Source organism: Nomascus leucogenys, chromosome 10, assembly GCF_006542625.1.
Source record: "Nomascus leucogenys isolate Asia chromosome 10, Asia_NLE_v1, whole genome shotgun sequence".
Lineage (NCBI taxonomy): Eukaryota > Metazoa > Chordata > Mammalia > Primates > Hylobatidae > Nomascus > Nomascus leucogenys.
The window spans coordinates 46,246,543-46,265,444 of NC_044390.1; the positions used below are offsets into that span (position 1 = coordinate 46,246,543).

The 18,902-nt window shown below is 43.5% G+C and overlaps 1 protein-coding gene across 10 annotated transcripts in view; it reads right to left on the minus strand.

The window, feature by feature from the left end:
* ZNF536 (zinc finger protein 536) overlaps positions 1-18,902 on the minus strand; it is a 487,537-nt gene that overhangs the window by 59,088 nt on the left and 409,547 nt on the right. For 2 of the 10 annotated variants that reach the window (XM_030820276.1, XM_030820274.1), the window contains one exon: positions 9,966-10,005. The exons of the other annotated variants lie outside the window; for them this stretch is intronic. In XM_030820276.1, the coding sequence (XP_030676136.1) occupies positions 9,992-10,005 (14 nt within the window). In that variant the 3' untranslated portion in view covers positions 9,966-9,991. The remainder of the gene's footprint in view (positions 1-9,965; positions 10,006-18,902) is intronic. 10 annotated transcript variants of the gene reach the window in all.

Genomic DNA, 18,902 nt, shown 5'->3' on the forward strand with positions numbered 1-18,902 from the left:
AATCTTTCATTTTTAAACTGTGTGCAACCAATTGAAAGCAAAAGTGTAATATCGCACAAGTCAAACAAAACACAACTGTGAGCTGGCTCCAGCCGTCAGGCCACTCTTCAAGTTTTCATTGTCCTCATAGGCCTCTCAGAGGGCCCCACCTAACCTTCCATGCCCTGTGTCTGCTTGTCTCCCTGAAAGCAGATGTGCAGTGAGAAGACAGATGCTACACCCAGAGCTAATGTGTGGTCCCTGGATCAGCAGCACAGCCCTGACCCTGGAGCTGAAGTGCAGAATAGAGGGTCCTCCCCAGAACTACTGAGTCAGAATCGGCATCATAGCAAGATCCATGGGGATCTGGTTGCACATGAGACTTTGAGAAACACTTGTCTAAAAACAAGAAAGATAAAAGAGTCGAGCATGGTGAAACCCTATCTCCTCTCCAGGACTTGGAAATGCCCACATAACAGCAACCTTCCCTCATGTTTAATCGTTTCCACCCAACCTTGCTAGGCTAGAAATAGTTGCCATTCAGTCCTGGGAGAATCCTGGATTCTGATAGGGCATCGAGAGTGGATGCAGCACTGTCACTGGGTTCCCCGCCTTGGTGTTACAGCTTCCACTGCCCACACTGGGAGTAAGAAGTGGGTTTCCAGAATAATCCCTCTCTGGCTTCCATCGCTGCAGGAGACTTTACAGCCACCATGGATGACCCCAAGCCCACGCCCCAGGTGAAGGTCAAGCAACCAGAACAATGCCACTCAGCTCAGATCACTAGGACAGGAAGCCCAGGAAAATTCCCTTCGGAGATCAGCCTTCTGCCAAACTAGAAGTTGCATGCTTCTGACTCCAGACCCAGGAGAGGCAGACACAGCACACACAGTAAAGGGGGAAAAGTTTCCTGGTGAGTCCTACGGAACGACGGGGCTCATTCACTCCTTAGAAAAGCACCTCTCTGCATCCACGGGGGCCTCAGGATGACGGCGGAAATGCCTGCTGCCATCTCGGCTTTACTTCCCTGACTCTCCCCAGATCCCCAGGCCTCGTCAGCAGAGACACATCTATCGATAATTACAGAACACACAGCTTTGGGGGGCATCTCCCTTCCATTCACGACATTTAGTGGTGTCAGTCTGAGCATAAATACAATTAGATTTGAGAGTTCTATTACAAAAGCCAATAAAGCGGGCCTCAGTAGAGATTCTAAAATTACTTAACTTTTCTTTAGAAAAATATTAAAACAGTATTATCACATCAATGAGAAGAAAAGACAGGAAGATAATAAAATTATGTTAAACCTCTCTGTATTTACTCATGTGTGAAACAGTTATGTCTGGTCACATAATTGCAATGGTTCTGAGAAATATTTCATATTTTATAATGAACATTAAAAGAGTTTGTGGATCATTACTTTATATGAGTTCCAAAGTTATTACATAAAACCCAATAGGAATGGTTATAAATTATCGGATCCTCCGGCCTGGCCTTGGTAAACATAACATGAAGACTGAGACGTTTCAGCAGACAAGATTCATGAGAAGAGGTAAAAATTCTTCCTGCATTTTAAGGAGAAAAGAAGACCAGAGTACTTGTAACCAGCTCTTAGCATTTTTGTTTCTGTTTCAAAGAAATTCTATTGAACCACTTGCTTAAGCCACACACACACACAAAGCTTCTGTTAGAACAAAAGAGAATTTCCTTCAGACACTGCCCTCATCTCCCCATTTTTCATTATCCTATCTGTGGCCTTAAGGTCACTGCCAAATTCTTGAATTTTTCAACACAGCGTGGGTTTAAAATGCTGTACTTAGCAGGCTCATATGATACCCAACAATTCTTTATTTTCAAAAGGAGATCCTCTCTTTGAAATCTGAAAATACGGCATCTTTACAGAAACTGGAGAGTTGATAGCATTCTGAGGAAGTTTTCTTTTGGGGTCTGCAGAATAGGTTTGCAGACAGCATTTTAATTACAAACTATCATTTGTGAACCACAGTTAAGCGTGAAATGGGTGCTATTCAATTTCCTCGTGCTTATTCTCTTTTTTTAAAATAAATGACAGCATTATATTTTGTTCTGAAAAATCACACCTGGAGCTTGCCTTCCTCCCTACCCCTTGCTTTCTGCAAGGTGAAAGAGTTAAGTATCGGAAGAATAGCAGCTGGGTAAACAAAGTTAAGGACCAGAGAAGTAACGTCAAATCTTCTTGTCAACATCCAAGAGGCGCAGTGCCCAACTGGGCCTTTGGAGATGCTGAAAACTGGGGCGCTTTCTGATGAAACACACAGGCAACATTTGCTGCTTGGTTCTAGGAAATACAGGCACCTCCCTCACCTTTGTCCAAAGCAGCCCCGCTTCCAATACCTGTGGAGTGAAGGTGGGCGCCCGCCCTCCAGGACCCCACCTAACCCCTGTGAGGCTCCCCTACCTGCCAACTCCCAACCTTATCCCAGGTTCTCCCCTTTATGTGGCGCAGCTGTTGGTGAGGCTTTCTCAGCAAACAGATGTCTTTTGGAGAATTTAAAGCTCTGAGTTGGAGGCCAGATTCTGACTGTACTTTGAATTATGTCTGCCTCAATCATTATGCAGTCATTCACATATATTTTAGACATCAATATTGTCTTGAAATATTCTCGAGTTCTCAATGCTATTTATATGCTTCCATTCTCTCCTTTGCTTCTGCTCTGACAGTATGCTCCAACGTCCCAGAGTCACTGACGACTTGCAGATCGTTTTAACACATATTTTCATTGGGGAGGGCTTTGCTATTTCATTTAAAATGATTTCTCGCTAAATTGAGCGGAGATTGACATTCTTGGGACAACAACCAACCTTGATCATCTGTTTGGACGGAGGATTTACCCAGTTCAGTATTTTTTAAGATGAAACAGTGTCATGTGTTGCCTCTTTCTACGGACAGCAAGTTTTTACCAATGACAAAAGAAAGATTCTAAGGATGCCAATTTACAATGTGGGAGGAAAAAAATCTCTCCTTGCTTATTTACATAAATGCTCATCAGCTAAAATATAAGATTCTGATATAATGTAAGCCCATAGGTAAAAGAAAAAGCAAACTCAAACTGTGAAAACAAAACAAAACAAAACAAAAACAGATATTTTCAGGACTTAAAGAGTAACAAGAAAAGGAGAGAAATCTTTGGGGCTCTTTCAGCACATTTAGTTCTAGGCCAAGTTTAGGAAAACCGTCATGGCCCCTCAGAGCTTCATATGGTCACCAAGACAGCCAATCGGATTCAATGACTATTCTTACTTTCAAACGGGGTCAGGGCTGTCACCACTACCACTCATCTATTGATCGTTTTGTCCTTGTTTGCAGATCATCCCTTTGAAGTATTTTCGCAATGGCCTCTAGATGCCGCTAACACTGCATAGCTTCAGCCTTGCTGCACAATGAAAACATTAATTTGCTATGAGATAATTTTTGACGTAAATGTAAAATGGTGCCCATTCGAACTCAGTAATGAAGCATGGTGCATTTCTGCAGCTCCTAATTTGACTAGTTAAATGACTCCATTACGTGTCTAACAGACAGAAGCAAATAATTTCTGGTCAGTTGATGTTCACTTACCCGTATCATTTTGCCCTGAAAATAAAGTCTCTAATCTACAATTCCTTTGTCTTAGTTTTTTTTTTAAGTTAAGATTATCAAAGCAAATATACTTAAATATTTCAGATTAAACCAGTATAAACTAACAATTAAAAAGTCAGAGGGGATAGGCAAATCAAATATGTTTAATAGGAGAGGTGGAAAACCAGTCAGCCCCCTTCTAAATTAATTACTCCAACTTTGCCCCTGTCACTAGGTCCTAGGGGTTAGGATGACTCTCGGGCTTCAAAAGAACAAGTGTGTATCTTTCAGGTCTATTGTTTTCCTGTGACCCCAAAGGGGCTACTGGCTGTTCCTGTCTTTTTCACTTTGCCACATAACTTTGAGGATGTTTGGAAAATCAGTAGCAGGATGCCTCTCACAATGGCAAAAAAAAAAAAACACATGGCAAAATGCTGCTTTAATAAATATCAAGTGATGAATAATTTTGCCCAAAGGGGAAAAAATGGTTAATATTGAATCTTAATGTTCCTCATCTAAATGCTTTTTTCTTCCTGCTAAAAACAAGTTTAGAATTAAAGCGTATCAGTTTACACATATTGCATGCATATTAGTGAGACACAGCTGTGTATGTCCCCCTCTTAAGAGCCATATGATTAAGTTATGGGATATCATGTAATCCAAATGCTGTTTCTATTGGTCACCTTTCACAGACAAAAGCTTTTTAGTTTTAGGTCTATTAAATGACAGAATGTCCGATTCTGGAAATGTGCAAGTAATTATTATGAAGCACCTGTGACTCTCACTTTTTGCTCACCAAGTCCATCTATAAATTTCTTCTGGAACACTGCTCAGAGGCTGACAGAGGACTGTCCTCCCTGTCTGGGGCAGCTATCGGGCATACAGCAAGGTGGCTCAAGACCCAGGGTTGATCCTGGTTAACTATGGAATCAGGACCCCAGCCATCCTACCCCATCGCCCTGAAGTGAAGGGACTATAGACTCTTTCAGTGGAGAAACAGTGATCGGAGAAACAGTGAACAAGAACCCCCTAAAGTTCAGAGGAAACCCTGGGCCCACCTGTTTATCATCAGCACTGCTGGATGATATTTTGAACTAGGTCTGCACCAGGAAATCGGTTTACAAAAACATGTGAACTGAAAGAACCAGTTTAAATGATCTTTATTTTTTCCCAAAGTAACATGCTATTTGACCCAGTTAAAAACACTTTTTAAAAACTGACTCGAATGTGTCTATTGACTATCTTTATTGAGCTTTTAAAATTTCAAATCCTTGTTTGTGGGCAAATTTCAGGCACTTCTGTGTTAGGGATGAGGGACGGGGAACAGTACAGGCTGCTTGCCTTTTGATGTGAAACAATGTCAAAAGGACTATTTATGACTCATACTCTGTGGAAACGTTGGCTGATGTCGTTTCTGCCACTTGATCTGGGGAAGTTGCTCTCCTGCAGAAGGCCAGTAGCTGGTGCTGGAGGGGTGGGGGCTCACACCTCTGCCGCCCCTGCCCAGGGGTCCTGAGATAGCCATCGGGGCCAGGCTCCTTGGTGTGATGTAGGTCGAGCGCCTGTGGGTTTGCAGGAAGGATTTGGCCTTTCGATTTGGTGTAGAATTTACTACCTGAGAGTGATGTCTCAGCACACAGATCTGGGTTGTACTGGAAAAGGAAATGAGGTCAAGCTGAGAGGAACAGTGCCATCTGAGGAGGCTTCCACGCGGCCGCAGGTTGGGGACTCGGAACCGTTTCTTGTGGGCCCAGCCCCTTGACAGGGCACCTGCAGCTAAGAGCATCTGAAAGCCCGTGAGTGTGCACCTTCTGCACGGGGCAGCCCTTTTTGGTCTGTGTCCTGGGAACACAGGCAGAAAAGGAAGGAAATTCCATCTGAGGATGAGCCCACAGTACAGCCTGAATGGGAGCGAGCCATAGGAGAACCGATGCATCCCTCAGGTGTGAGGAAAATTGGAGGCACTGAGCAGAAGAAAAGTGAAGGCAAACTTCCCGGCTGAAGCTGACTTCAGATGAGAGATTTCCAAAGCGACACGTGGGAAACTTTATAGCTCCCTAAAACCCGGAGATGGGGCCAGGTCCCTCTTGCACCAGTTGTCAGGGAAGCCTCAAGACTTCATGCTGCTTGCTGTAGAACAGCTGGGGACATCCAAAACAGTTTCGCTAGCAAAGGGTCAGCACTCCCTGCCCCAAATTAAAAGTTGGTGACGCTATCAACCCTTTGGAAAGGAAATACCATTTCCAAATTGGGGTCTTAGCAAGGAGGTGCTGGAATTGGGTTTATAATGCTCTTTTAAAAACACAAGGAGGCATACATAGAACATAGGTGATTGGAAGGAGGGATGATGACTTCTAGAGAAAATGAAAAATAAATTATTTGCTTTCATGTCCATAAAGGGAAGACGAAAGCAGATGCCAGCAACAGACAAGCATTTCCCAGGGAGAGGAAAATATTTCCGAAGGAAATCAGCCTAGTAGCAGAACAGGTGAGAAAGAAATTAGAGTGTCTAAGGACTGATAACTCCAGGAGCAGATGGGAACCATCTTAGAATTTGTGCAAGAGGAGGCAAGGAAACAGGGGAACGGTTAGCAAATACCTTTTAAAAGCACCCAGGGAAACAGGAGAAGCACCAGTGGCCAAGAGCCCTTATGCAACACCTATATTTAATAACGACTCTAAGGGAGATCAAAGAAATTAAACACCAGTAAGCTTGACTTGAGCAGTGGGGAAGATATTGGAAACACTAATCAGGGACAAAATAGGGAAAGTTATGATTTAATTAAAGATATTCAGCATGGATTCACAAAAGGGAGATCATACGTAACAAAACTAATAGAATATTTTGAAAAAGTAACAAAAAGGAATTCAAGAGGGAAACCAGGGGTATAATTTACTGGGACTTTAAGAAAGCTTTTGTGCACTGATTCACAAAGGACTAATCTCCAGCGGTAGGGAGTTTGGGTGTGAGTGTGGTGGGGGGTGGAGAATGAATGAAGAATTGTCTGGACCAAGGGTACTTGTGAGCATTACTGTGAAGAGATTAGGATAAAAAAAGGAGACTGACTGCTGGAATTTCCCGAGATCTGAGTTTTTTTAATTAATTTTTTTAAACATAGAACATCAATGGTCTTGCTTCGGAAATGCACCCAAATGTGGTTGAATTCTCCTGCAGGTGTAACGTTGAAGGGCAGGCACCAGTTGATACAACAAGGGCAATAATATTGGAAAGGATTTATTGAAATCTGATGAATACGTGACCATCCCTCAAATACTACGAGACTGTGACCAAACGGGGGGCAGAGCCACTAACTGCCATTTGAGTAATTAACACAAATAACGATGGAGAAAATGTCTAGAAGGAACTAAAGCACTGTGGTCTGGACAGTGCATGATCGACAGCTGTGCCCACTGACCGGCAAAGTCACACATCCACACGTACACACTGACGGCTTCACGCAGAAGCACGCACATGCCTGCACATGCACACATTCACACATTACATAGGGACATTCATGAGCACACCTTCACACCTTGCAAAGATGCACTCTTGCCTAAACACACGTTGTGCACATTCATGCTCCTAGACACGTGTACACACAGTCGTGAACATGTGTGCACAGGCTCACGCTTCTTTCCCCAGAGGCTGCTATGCTGTGCTTAGGTGGAAATGATGGAAGTAAAGGAAAAGAGAACATACTATTTTCCACCAGGACAGTTGGGGAGTCACATGACGGGGGAAAGGCCCCCTTAGTCACATTACGGTAATAATAGATGCCACAGGGATGAAAGAAGGGGCAGAGGGGAGAGGAATCGTGAGACACAAAAAGACCTTTGTTGCTGCAAGCCAAACCAGAGCTGAATACCTTCTCTGAAAAAATAATGGCAGAAATCCCCAAAGGGGCCAAACTCTCGCACTGGGCGACAGAACTACAGAATGCAGTAGCAGGAGGCTGGAGAAGACGATGACTAGATCTGAGACCTGCTGTCCTCAGGGCTCCAACCCAAAGCTTATCCAGCAAGAAGCCAGGCTGGGCAACGGCATGGCGAACTTTCCCAAAATGCAGACATGTTGCTCGCCAAACGAATGTTTCTTCATTCTTGGTGAATGTCTAGGTCAGAATAATGACCGAAAGCATCAGAACATACGTGTCTAGATGGGAAGCTCCCTGCTGCAGGGTGGTGCCATCCGCTAAGTGGACTGCAGCCACTAGCAGATGGCCCTCATCTGTGGGGCTTCGCACTCAAATCCCTTTGCCACTTATAAAGTTACGACAAGCCTATGGAGAAGATATGGATATAGACACAGATCCTAACATGCGGGTATTAGAATAATTTGAACTTCATTTACCTTTTACATCATTCATTAATATTAAAATGTGACTTCAACAGTTTCCATATTTAAAAGGTCACTGAGGATGAAAAGTTGCAAAATGAAGGATACATGTCCTCCTCATTAATAATAACAGGACCGTCCTATAATAGTCATATCCTGTGATGCTAAGGCACCAAGGCATTGATTCCCCCCAAAAAAAATTTTTAATGAAATGCCACCAAAAGCAATGGCAACAAAAGCCAAAATGGACAAATGGGATCTAATTAAACTAAAGAGCTTCTGCACAGCAAAAGAAACTACCATCACAGTGAACAGGCAACCTACAGAATGTGAGAAAATTTTTGCAACCTACTCATCTGACAAAGGGCTAATATCCAGAATCTACAATGAACTCGAACAAATTTACAAGAAAAAAACAAACAACCCCATCACAAAGTGGGCAAAGGATACGAACAGACACTTCTCAAAAGAAGACATTTATGCAGCCAAAAGACACAGGAAAAAGTGCTCATCATCACTGGCCATCAGAGAAATGCAAATCAAAACCACAATGAGATACCATCTCACACCAGTTAGAATGACGATAACTAAAAAGTCAGGAAACAACAGGTGCTGGAGAGGATGTGGAGAAATAGGAACACTTTTACACTGTTGGTGGGACCATAAACTAGTTCAACCATTGTGGAAGTCAGTGTGGCTATTCCTCAGGGATCTAGAACTAGAAATACCATTTGACCCAGCCATCCCATTACTGGGTATATACCCAAAGGATTATAAATCGTGCTGCTATAAAGACACATGCACATGTATGTTTATTGCAGCACTATTCACAATAGCAAAGACTTGGAACCAACCCAAATGTCCAACAAATGAAAGACTGGATTAAGAAAATGTGGCACATATACACCATGGAATACTGTGCAGCCATAAAAAATGATGAGTTCATGTCCTTTGTAGGGACATGGATAAAGCTGGAAACCATCATTCTCAGCAAACTATTGCAAGGACAAAAAACCAAACACCGCGTGTTCTCACTCACAGGTGGGAATTGAACAATGAGAACACATGGACACAGGAAGGGGAACATCACACACCGAGGCCTGTTGTGGGGTGGGGGGAGGTGGGAGGGATAGCATTTGGAGATATACCTAATGTTAAATGACGAGTTAATGGGTGCAGCACACCAATATGGCACATGTATACATATGTAACTAACCTGCATGTTGTGCACATGTACCCTAAAACTTACAGTATAATAAAAAAAAGAAATGTCCACTATAGGCTTTCTCTCCATTTTAACTCTGGAGATGTACATACTTTAAACCAAATAGTTATGAATTCATACTTAGAGATTACAAAGTAAGAATGAAAGGAAGGAGGAAATTTTAAAATATATATATATAAAGAGAAACAGCTAAGCATAGCAGATCAAAATGCACCCCACTCTGTTTTGACTGCAGATCCCTCTTCCAACGTCTCCCAGGGACAACTGAAGTGGACAAGCACTTCTTGAACAAGTAAAGTTAAACCATAGAGCTCACTTGTTATCTGTGGCTCCACTGCCATTTTAAACACTTGTCTCTGAAGCTCTCACCTTCGGACAGATGACATTTACAACACATGTAACAGAGATTGAAATGTGACATCAATAACAAAAAATGTTTGTCTTTCAATTTGGTTCATTCTATCACTTCCCCCCGATTTTTGATTCAAATTGAATTTGGGAATTTCTACTTTGCTTTCTAAAGCAAAGAAAATTTTTTCTAATATCCTGGAGTTCACTCAAGCATGGCCTAAAGCAATATTCACTAAGAGGCGAAAAGGGTTAACTGGGGGAGATTTAAGCACCACCTCCCCAACCCAACTCCCAATCTTCCACCCAAAGCTACCCTAAGTGAACATACAATCTGCATGAAAACTCACCTCCCACCTCCCTGCTTCCACACAGGTTGGTCCCCCAAGACCCCCCCTCCAGAAATTGCTTTGTGATAGCTGGCAGAACCCCAGAGTAGAATAAGGCTTTTTGAAGCAAAACGAAGGGTTAAAAAGTACCTGTCCGGAATGTGTCTTGAAATCAGTCATTGAGAATCATCTGTCAGTAAGACAAAATTAATTACTACATGTAAAATGAAGAAATCAATGTAAATTAAACACTGTATAAATGGTATAAAAGTTTAGGACAAGGTGATTGTTAAATAATTACTGATACTTGTATAAATTTTCCACCAAGCCCCAGCAGGGACGTGACATCATGGGACTCTTTCCCAATCTTCCCAAGTCGAGTGTGGGTCTTAGAGTGTTTCTCTCACATCCACCTCCAATTAGGTTTGGAGATTTAAGTAATACCCCAGCAAATTCAGTAACTTGCAAAGTTCAGTGACATTTTAGCACAGTTTTCAGCAGCCAAGGCTGGGATGGAGGACACAGTCCCAGTGGAAATGTTAGATTCATGAACCCAGCAAGAGAAGAAGCACCCGTCCCCCCACCACAGGATCCCCAATAACTTGAGAAAGGATGCTACCCAGTGAAATATTTTATTAATTTATGCAAATCTGGCTTTACTTATGAAATCCAATCAGTCATTATAAATACTTCAAGAAAGGTCATAACTTATGATATGACTTTTGAACAATGTTTCTAAGGCTCAGCTCCATGGCTTTGGGAGTTGACATAAAAGGATAAGAGAAAGCCTCAGTGCTGAGGCCATTGTTAGACAGACACCTCAGTTGTGTCCCTCAGGGAGCTGGGCTCTCACCCCCCACACAGCCTCTTTCACTCAGGTGCTCAGGACAAAGAGATCCAAGTCTACTGATATTTGATCCACTCAAAGAAGGCACTGACTGACTCATCCATCTCACCCTCAGACAAAGCCTTTGCATCATCTCCTGAAACCCATCTGGAAAACCGGTCTGCAGCACAACAGTCTCTCCTTTCTCAGTGGGATCTAATCTGTTGCTAGAGTCGAGGACCTCCTACAGGCACCTCTGATGATCAAAATTTCCTTCTGAAACTTCAGCCTCCCCTCCGTAATGAGAGCCCAAGGCTCAGCTCACGCCTTGAGTTTTCTCTATTCTCTCTGACCTTCTACCTTCTAATCAGCCAACACATTTCAGTCTCCTCTGAAGCTTTTGAGGTCCATTTCTCCTTCAATTTGCAGGTCCTGGCAGTGACTTTCTCACTGGGGCTTAACCTGGAAGGCAAATGCCATCAGCTGTCCACCAGAGATGGAGGACAGACTGTCCTCAAACCCCAGGGAAGGATTGACTAGAAGAACTTTACTGCAACAAGACCCCCAAACTCCATGGTTGAAATGGGCCCCAAGTGTCCTCCAAGTGTACTTTGCAACAACCAATATACAGAAATAAAAGATTTCCAATATACAATTTGTAAAATTAAGGAGCTGAAGATTACTTAGGAAAGGGCGATTTGCAATGCAAACGAACTTTCTGATTTATAGAGTCACCACGGGGTTCCTTACATGAGTCAATCTAAAATAAGATTCAGCTCACAATGCATCTAAAATAGGATTCGGTTCCCAAAATCCAACACCCACACCGTATCAGCAATGGCCCCCATCAACATAGCCATTGCAGAGGGAGGTGGTCCCGCAGACTTTGCTGTGCTTTTTTCTCAAAAGGTTTTCCTGCAAGTGCATGGCCAATCTCATTAAATAGGCTTTCCTTTGGCTTGTACTATTATCCTTGGCTTTGCAATCAGGATCTCTTTTCCATCCACGACCAACCCCTCAAACACCTTCAAAGATTTGCCCCACTTTACTGCCTTCCTCTAGGTCTCCTCATCTTGGGACAGGCATTACATCTCGGCCAAGAGAAGCCACCTAATTCCTGTCTTGGATTTGAGATTTGGCGGGAAGTGACTTCCCATTGAGGAGTAAATCTGAGGCTTAAAATTAAGTGAAAGAGGATGTAAATATTCCATTGCTTTGATGCAGTAATTCCATTTCTGGTGGTCTTCCCTAGAGAAATACTCTAAAGCACGAGGGTGAAGGGGGAATAAGAGGAGCTGCCTTTATGTTCAAAGACATTCCCTGTATTATATTTGTAATAATAAAAAAATTGGAAACAGTCGACATATTCAACAATAGTGTAAATAACCATATAATGATATTTTAGTGTAGCCATACATTTATACATATACTTTTTAATAACATGAGAAAAAATTTCATACTACACATATATATTACATGTATATGACATGCAGAAATCACATGACAGTAAGATTACAATTCCATAAAAGCTAGGCACAGGAAGAAAGCTGAAAGGAGATAAACTAAAACTGTGGCATTCTTCATGCAGTAAGCAATGTCTGGGAGTTTTTTCTATTTTTTAAATAATCAGAACAGAAAAAAAATGGAATTTGCTTTTCTTTCAAGAAAACACAGGTTGATTTCTTTTTTGAGAAGCAAAACAGATTGGGTTAAACGTAGTGTATTAAAAGTAAGTTTCAGTTAACTTCCATTTTTGTGAAAAAGTAAAATTTCTGTTAATGCTAAAGATTTTATCTCACTAACATGGTAAAATGTTTTATTTAAATATTTTATACTTGAAATATTATAAGGTCTTAGCTGCCGATCCAGAGATAACTAAGCGATACTGAAGCTGAACTAGAGACTTACGCAGGTGGGAATGTGTACAGCCGCATAGGGTTTTCATGTGTCCACAGCATTCTGTGTCTATGTCCCAGATAGGGCCTTCATACCAAACCAGGATGTGCCCCAGGAGACGTGCTCCCCAACAGCAGGGCTGTGAATGATGGCATTCTGCTGCTGACACAAGGCCCTAACCCAGGTCTGGTATAAGACAATATCTCAGTAAATGCTGCATAAGAAATGAGTGTCCTTTGAATGTGCCTCTGATCTCTGTGAAACTGTAAGCTTGCCTGGAATGATGGCCACTGCTGCCACTTCATATAGAATATGCAGTGCCTGTGCCTGCACAGAGGGGTATTCAGGAGCTCCCAGTACAAATACCAGGTCAGCAAACCTCCCTGCCATGCAGGCTGGTAGGACAGTGCAGGGAGAAGCCCGGAGGATCTTGGGCCTGACTCTTGCGAGGCACAATCTTACGATGCCTCAATTTGCCAGTCCTTAGAACTGGGGAGATAATCTTCTTCCCCAGAGATTTTGGTGTGCTGAGTCAGAAGTAAAGAAATAAGTTTTCTCTCAAAGGCTGAAACAGTGCTGATTGCCAAACAGGGGAGGAAAATCTGGTTTTAGTTATTTAAGACGTTATTTTACTTCTACTTCTGGCTATAGTAAAAGAGCCTGTAACAAATCAACTGTCTTATTGAGCACAACTAGAAAAGCTGCATGAAAAAAATAGTGATGTGTATTTGTGTGTATATAACCAATTTTTTGCTGGAATGCAGTGGCGTGATCTTGGCTCACTGCGACCTCTGCCTCCCGGATTCAAGCGATCCTTCCACCTCAGCCTCCCAAGTAGCTGGGACTACAAGCATGCGCCACCACGCCCAGCTAATTTTCGTATTTTTTGGTAGGGATGGAGGTTTCACCATGTTAGCCAGGCTGGTCTCAAACTCCTGACCTCAGGTGATCTGCCCACCTCGGCCTCCCAAAGTGCTGGAATTACAGGCATGAGCCGCAGCACATGGCCAGTATGTGTGTATATAAATAATTTCAAGGTGTAATAGAGTTATCAAAGGAGCCAGGACTTGACAGGTCAAGATTCTAAAAAGGAAGGAGCACAGAATGCTGGGCTTTTGACTTTGCTTTTCCCCTTGAGATAGTTGTGAACTTACAAATGGCAGCCAATGAGATGCTGAGAAGCAAAGCAGAGACATCCGTAGTCCAAGGGACCAAGAAGATAAACACCAGAATCTAGGGCTTGGTAAGGCAGAAGTTTCCTGATAAGCACCCTGCACACTTATTCGTTACCCCTAAAAGGGCAAAGTAAGGAGTAAGAACAGATAAGAAATAAATCCTTAAAATCTGCTCAATTTCTGATTGACTTAAGGTGATCTTCCCCAAGCCTAATGGCCTAGTGGAAACAAAAGTAAATCCTCCCTAGAGGAAGATAACACCATCCAGAACTGTGCTGTACAACAGGGTAGCTGATGGCCATGTGGCTACTGGGAACTTGGGATGGGGCTTTGTCAGAACTGATAAGTGCTATGAGGGTAAAACACTCACTGGATTTCCAAGACTTAGTACAAAAAGACACATAAAATGTCCCATTAATACTCTTTATATTGGTTAGCTGTTCAAATGATAATGCTTTGGGTATACCAGGTTAAATACAACAAAATACATTCTTAAAAATAGTTAACTATGTATTCATGCTTATTTAATGTTGCTACTACAAAATTTAAATGACATGGGTGGTTCACATTACATTCCTGTTTGTCAGTTCTCATACAGAGCCAAAACGCATCTCTAAAATTTGTATATACCATGTCTGACCTTTGAAAAAAATTACCGGGTACACCAGGAAATACGACCAAATGAGTAAAAACAAAGACAGAAAATTAGGCAACAGCTAATGTAATCAGGCCCACAGAAGATCCAAATATTGAGTTCTAGAGTTACAGACTTTAGAATAACTACACTGATATATTTAAGAAAATAGATGACAAGATAAGGAGTTTAGGTAGAAAATGGGAATCACCAAAAGAAATCAACTGGAAATTGTGAGACTAAGAGTACAATATCTGAAATTCAGAGCTAGACAGTTTTGAAACACTTCAAGAAAGAGTTAGCTGGAAGAAGATTCCATTTGCTTAATACAGCAATGTGTCCTGTTCCTGACTTCAAAGATATATAAAGTTTTGCTCTTGTGCTAATCTGGCCCATGACTACCTTACAGTCCCTGCAGAAGCCCAGACAAATTCTCCCCAGTTAGTCAGAAGACTAAACAGTTGATATGGTTTGGGTCTCTGTCCCCACTCAAATGTGATGTAGAGAGTTGTAAAATGTTGGAGGTGGGGCCTGGTGGGAAGTCACTGGATCATGGGGGAAGATTTCTCATGAATGGTTTTTAGCACTACCCGCCTTGGTAATGTTTTTATGATAGTGAGTAAGTTCTCCTGAGATCTGGTTCCTCCTGAGATCGCTTCCTCCTGCTCAGGCCATGTGAAGTGCTGGCTCCCACTTCACCTTCCACCATGACTGTGAGTTTCTTGAGGCCTCCCCAGAAGCTGAGCAGATGCAACATCATGCTTCCTGTACAGCCTGCAGAACTGTGAGCCAATTTAATCTCTTTTCATTATAAATTACCCAGTCTCATGTACTTATAGCAAATCTAGAACAGACTAACACAGCAGTGTGAGATGTTAAGACCCTAAAAGTCCTTATGACTGATGGAGGAGACACGCTAAAATGGAACAGAGGTCTGGGTTGAGAATGACCAGCCACCCTGGCCTGGCTTTCTGGCCTTTCATCAAGCTTGACCTCAGTGTTTCCCAGAGACCAGAAGCAGTGTCAACACAACAGACCTGGAGCTGATACCAGGTTGTCTGATGCAGACTGGAACATTCAGGAAAGGGTTTTCAGGGCTTGCATGGACTACTTCTGGGTGGTCCATGAGTAAGCCACAAGGATGTTTAGGTTGTGCTATGACGTCCCAGACATCCAACAGCAGACTAAAAGACAGAGTACAGAGGCAACCTATTTTGTCTACATAACACCAAACTTGCAAAAAAACCCCTCGAAATACCTTGCTGCCTTTGTCTAACCCTTGCTATAAAAAAAAGACACAGCCTTTCTCAGAAAAGCAAGGTGAGAAGCAACTAGCTCAATCAATGTTTATGTACCAGAAGGGCTATTGTAAGTGCAAAACTAACAAACTCTACTCTCGCCAAGTATCTCAAAAGAGAAAAAAAGAATGATGCTCCAGAAAAAGATTTGGGTTTGGAATGGAAGAAGAGCTATGTGATCATCAAGGGTAGAAAGATGTTAAAATATGTGCTTTTGTTACTCTTTAGATGGAAACTCCAAAAGTCTGACCACAAAGTGTAAAGGATGAATGCTTGCTTTATCCAAATTGAGAAGGAAGACTGGCCAAGAAGTATCCTCAACCTCATGCCAAGACCCAATTTTAGTCTATAGAAGGATTGAATTTGAAAAGGCAGACAGTTGCAAAATAGAGGAGTTCTTTGGAAAGAGTTGGTGGGTGTGATGTTATTACCAGCCCTCCTTCCATGGGGGATGGACAGAGGTTGCTTCCTTCACTTCAATCCCAGTTGGTGGACTCTCAAAGAGAACCTGTTCCATGTCCCTTGGTGTCAGTGGGACATGATACCCAGCTATGCCAAAGTGGAAAGACTAGAGACTGTTCTTAGGTTGGGTTGAAAGGAGGCCTGTATGGGGAAAGGTTCCAGTTTGAGTTTGTTGGAAGATGTGAAGAATATTTCCCAAGGTCCAGATGTGGGTCACTATGGAAGGACCCTCTGCATAAAAATGCTGTCAAGGACTTTGCCCAAGAGGCTGCCTAAAAGGATGAAACAACCAGGAAGACACTGGATGTTCACTCCTGAAGGGCTAGCAGCCAGCAGCCAGCCAGAGGCAACATGCCCAAACTCTAGGTGACAGAATCCTAAAGATGTGGGAGAGCCCAAAGAACTCCAGAAAGGATCCAGCCCAGGAGAAAAACAACTGTCATGGCCATGTTTCCAGCCCTGACTTCTTCTGCGGACGCTGTTGAAAACCACGGTAGCCAGAACGGGTAGGAGAAAGGAAAACACGAGGCCAGGGACCAGAGAAGACAGGCCCGCAGCAGGTTGCAGCCAGGTCCAGAAGATGATCCCACTCTACATGAAGCTTGGAGTTAGGAGTGTGACATTGAAACATGTGCTTCCATGACCAAAATGAGGCTCTTCTGTGACTCAAAGGCACATAAAGACCCTGTGTTATTCCAAAGTGACCAAAAATGTTGTGGGACCTCGCCTAGATCTCACCCGAAATGGGTGGGGGAAATTCAACATCACAAAATAGGTTTAAACAGAGAGAAAGAATAACTTTTTGTGCTTCCACCCCATGGACTTTTCTCTTTAAACATAAAGATGATAAATCCCCAGGAAGGCAGGGAGTCTCTTACTTGAAGAACATGGGGAATCATCATTTTTTCACAAGCGATACTTTCCTTTTATCCATGAAGAGACAAGGGCCTCATGAGGATGGGAATCTTTGCTCAGCCACAGTGGAGCCAGGACATGCATCCAGTCCCCAATCCCTTCCCCTACACAGCCATGGGGGGAGAAGATCACCCATCCTGGAATCAGCAGATAGGGCCAACCACCCTCTCACCTTCCCTGTCTGTGTAGGACCCGGTTATCTCATTTCCCTCATCATTAAAATGCTGGTGAGTCCGGCCTAGATAAGAAAAGCCAGCTCCTCTTAGGTGATCACCATGTCTCATGGCTGACCACCATTGTGAAGGGGTGACACCCCACCCCAGGGCTCCACCAAGCAAGATTCCAAAGCCCAGAGGTACCCGGGAGAGTAAACATCCTTCAGCTTGGTGTTTTCCTGACACATTCTCTCCAGACCCTTCTGGAAAATGTTGCAGCCACTGGCACCTTGCACAGCTCTCCAAAGGCTCATTCATCCTCTGGGGGCACCCATCAGCTGGAGTACCCCAGGAGAGCGTGCAGCCTCAGCTCAGAAAGCGCCACATGGCAGGGAGCTGGGTTTCCAGCAGGCAGGAGAGGAGGTAAGCACTCTCCGCAGTGTCCTGCTGTGTTTGGAAACCCCATCCAAGAGGCAGCGTATGGATCTGTGTATGGGTCTGCTGTCACGTAATGAAATGGTAATGGGAGGCAGTCCGGAACTCCTCTTTACACAGCCACCAACGGATGCCATCCACAAGGAGGGCAGCTGCTCCTCCAATCTGCCCTGATTTTTCAAGTCAACACTCTCTTTCAAGACCAAGGACACCCCCAGCCACACCCAGGAGCTCTTGGGGCCTCCAGAGAACCTTCTGCACTTAGATGCTCCCCCTGCACCTTGCAGGCAGCCCTTGCTCCTGGCCAGAGTGTCTGGGAGCTGAGGATCCACGCAGGGTGGGACAAGAGAGTGCCTTGCAAGAAGGACAGCCCTGGCTCAGGCAGGGAGCCATTTTGGAAAGCAGTTGTACCAGTGCCCAGTTTTGTGAATTGCACACTCTCCCTCTCTTTGTTAAGATAATAATAAACACAAAGCAACAACCACAAAATCCAAATAAATGATAAACTCCAAAAAGAGCAGAAGTGGACTGTCATCTTTTCCAGATACCTGTTCACCACAGCAGAAGGGCTGTGCCAACACTGCACCATCTCCAATCCACGCCATATGCCTGTTTCTTTACTTAGTGTTGTTTGGGATGGGAATCCTTCAGAGAATGGAAGGTCCCTGAACGTTTGGCAAGCCAGACAAGGACACCAGCCGAATGTGCATGGGGATATGGTGTGTCCCTAAACATGCGCGTGTGGGGCACGCGCATACACACACACACACACACACACGGCTTTCTTCTCTCCCAGCCTGTTTGTAACTTTGCTCATCGTTTGTTTTTTTCTATGTACAGTAACCAGAATTAAAATAAGCTCAGTGTTAGAAAAGCAGAACAAATGGAGACTGCTTTTGACAGTGGTGACACTTTTGGTCAAATCATCTAGCTGAGATTTTGGCTAAGAGTTCAGTCAGACACACACGTACCCAGGCACACAAAGACTGACACGTAATCTACTCACGGCTCTGGCTCTGATTGGCTCAGAAGGGGGTCTGGAGATGCAGCCATAACGAGCTGCACTCCCGAAATGAAAATCCCATCCCCTTTCTGGTTGGATTGTGAGAGTCCGTAACGTGGGCCAGACTTCGGTCCTGGCCTCATTCACACGCGTGGATGCAACATTCACCGGCATTAAATGGAGAGGACCACAGCCAGGAACAAACACAAACCAACAGGAAATCAATGGTGTTTTATCATCTCAGGACTTTCGATTATGCCAGCTGTCAGCAGAGAATCTGCTTGGCTG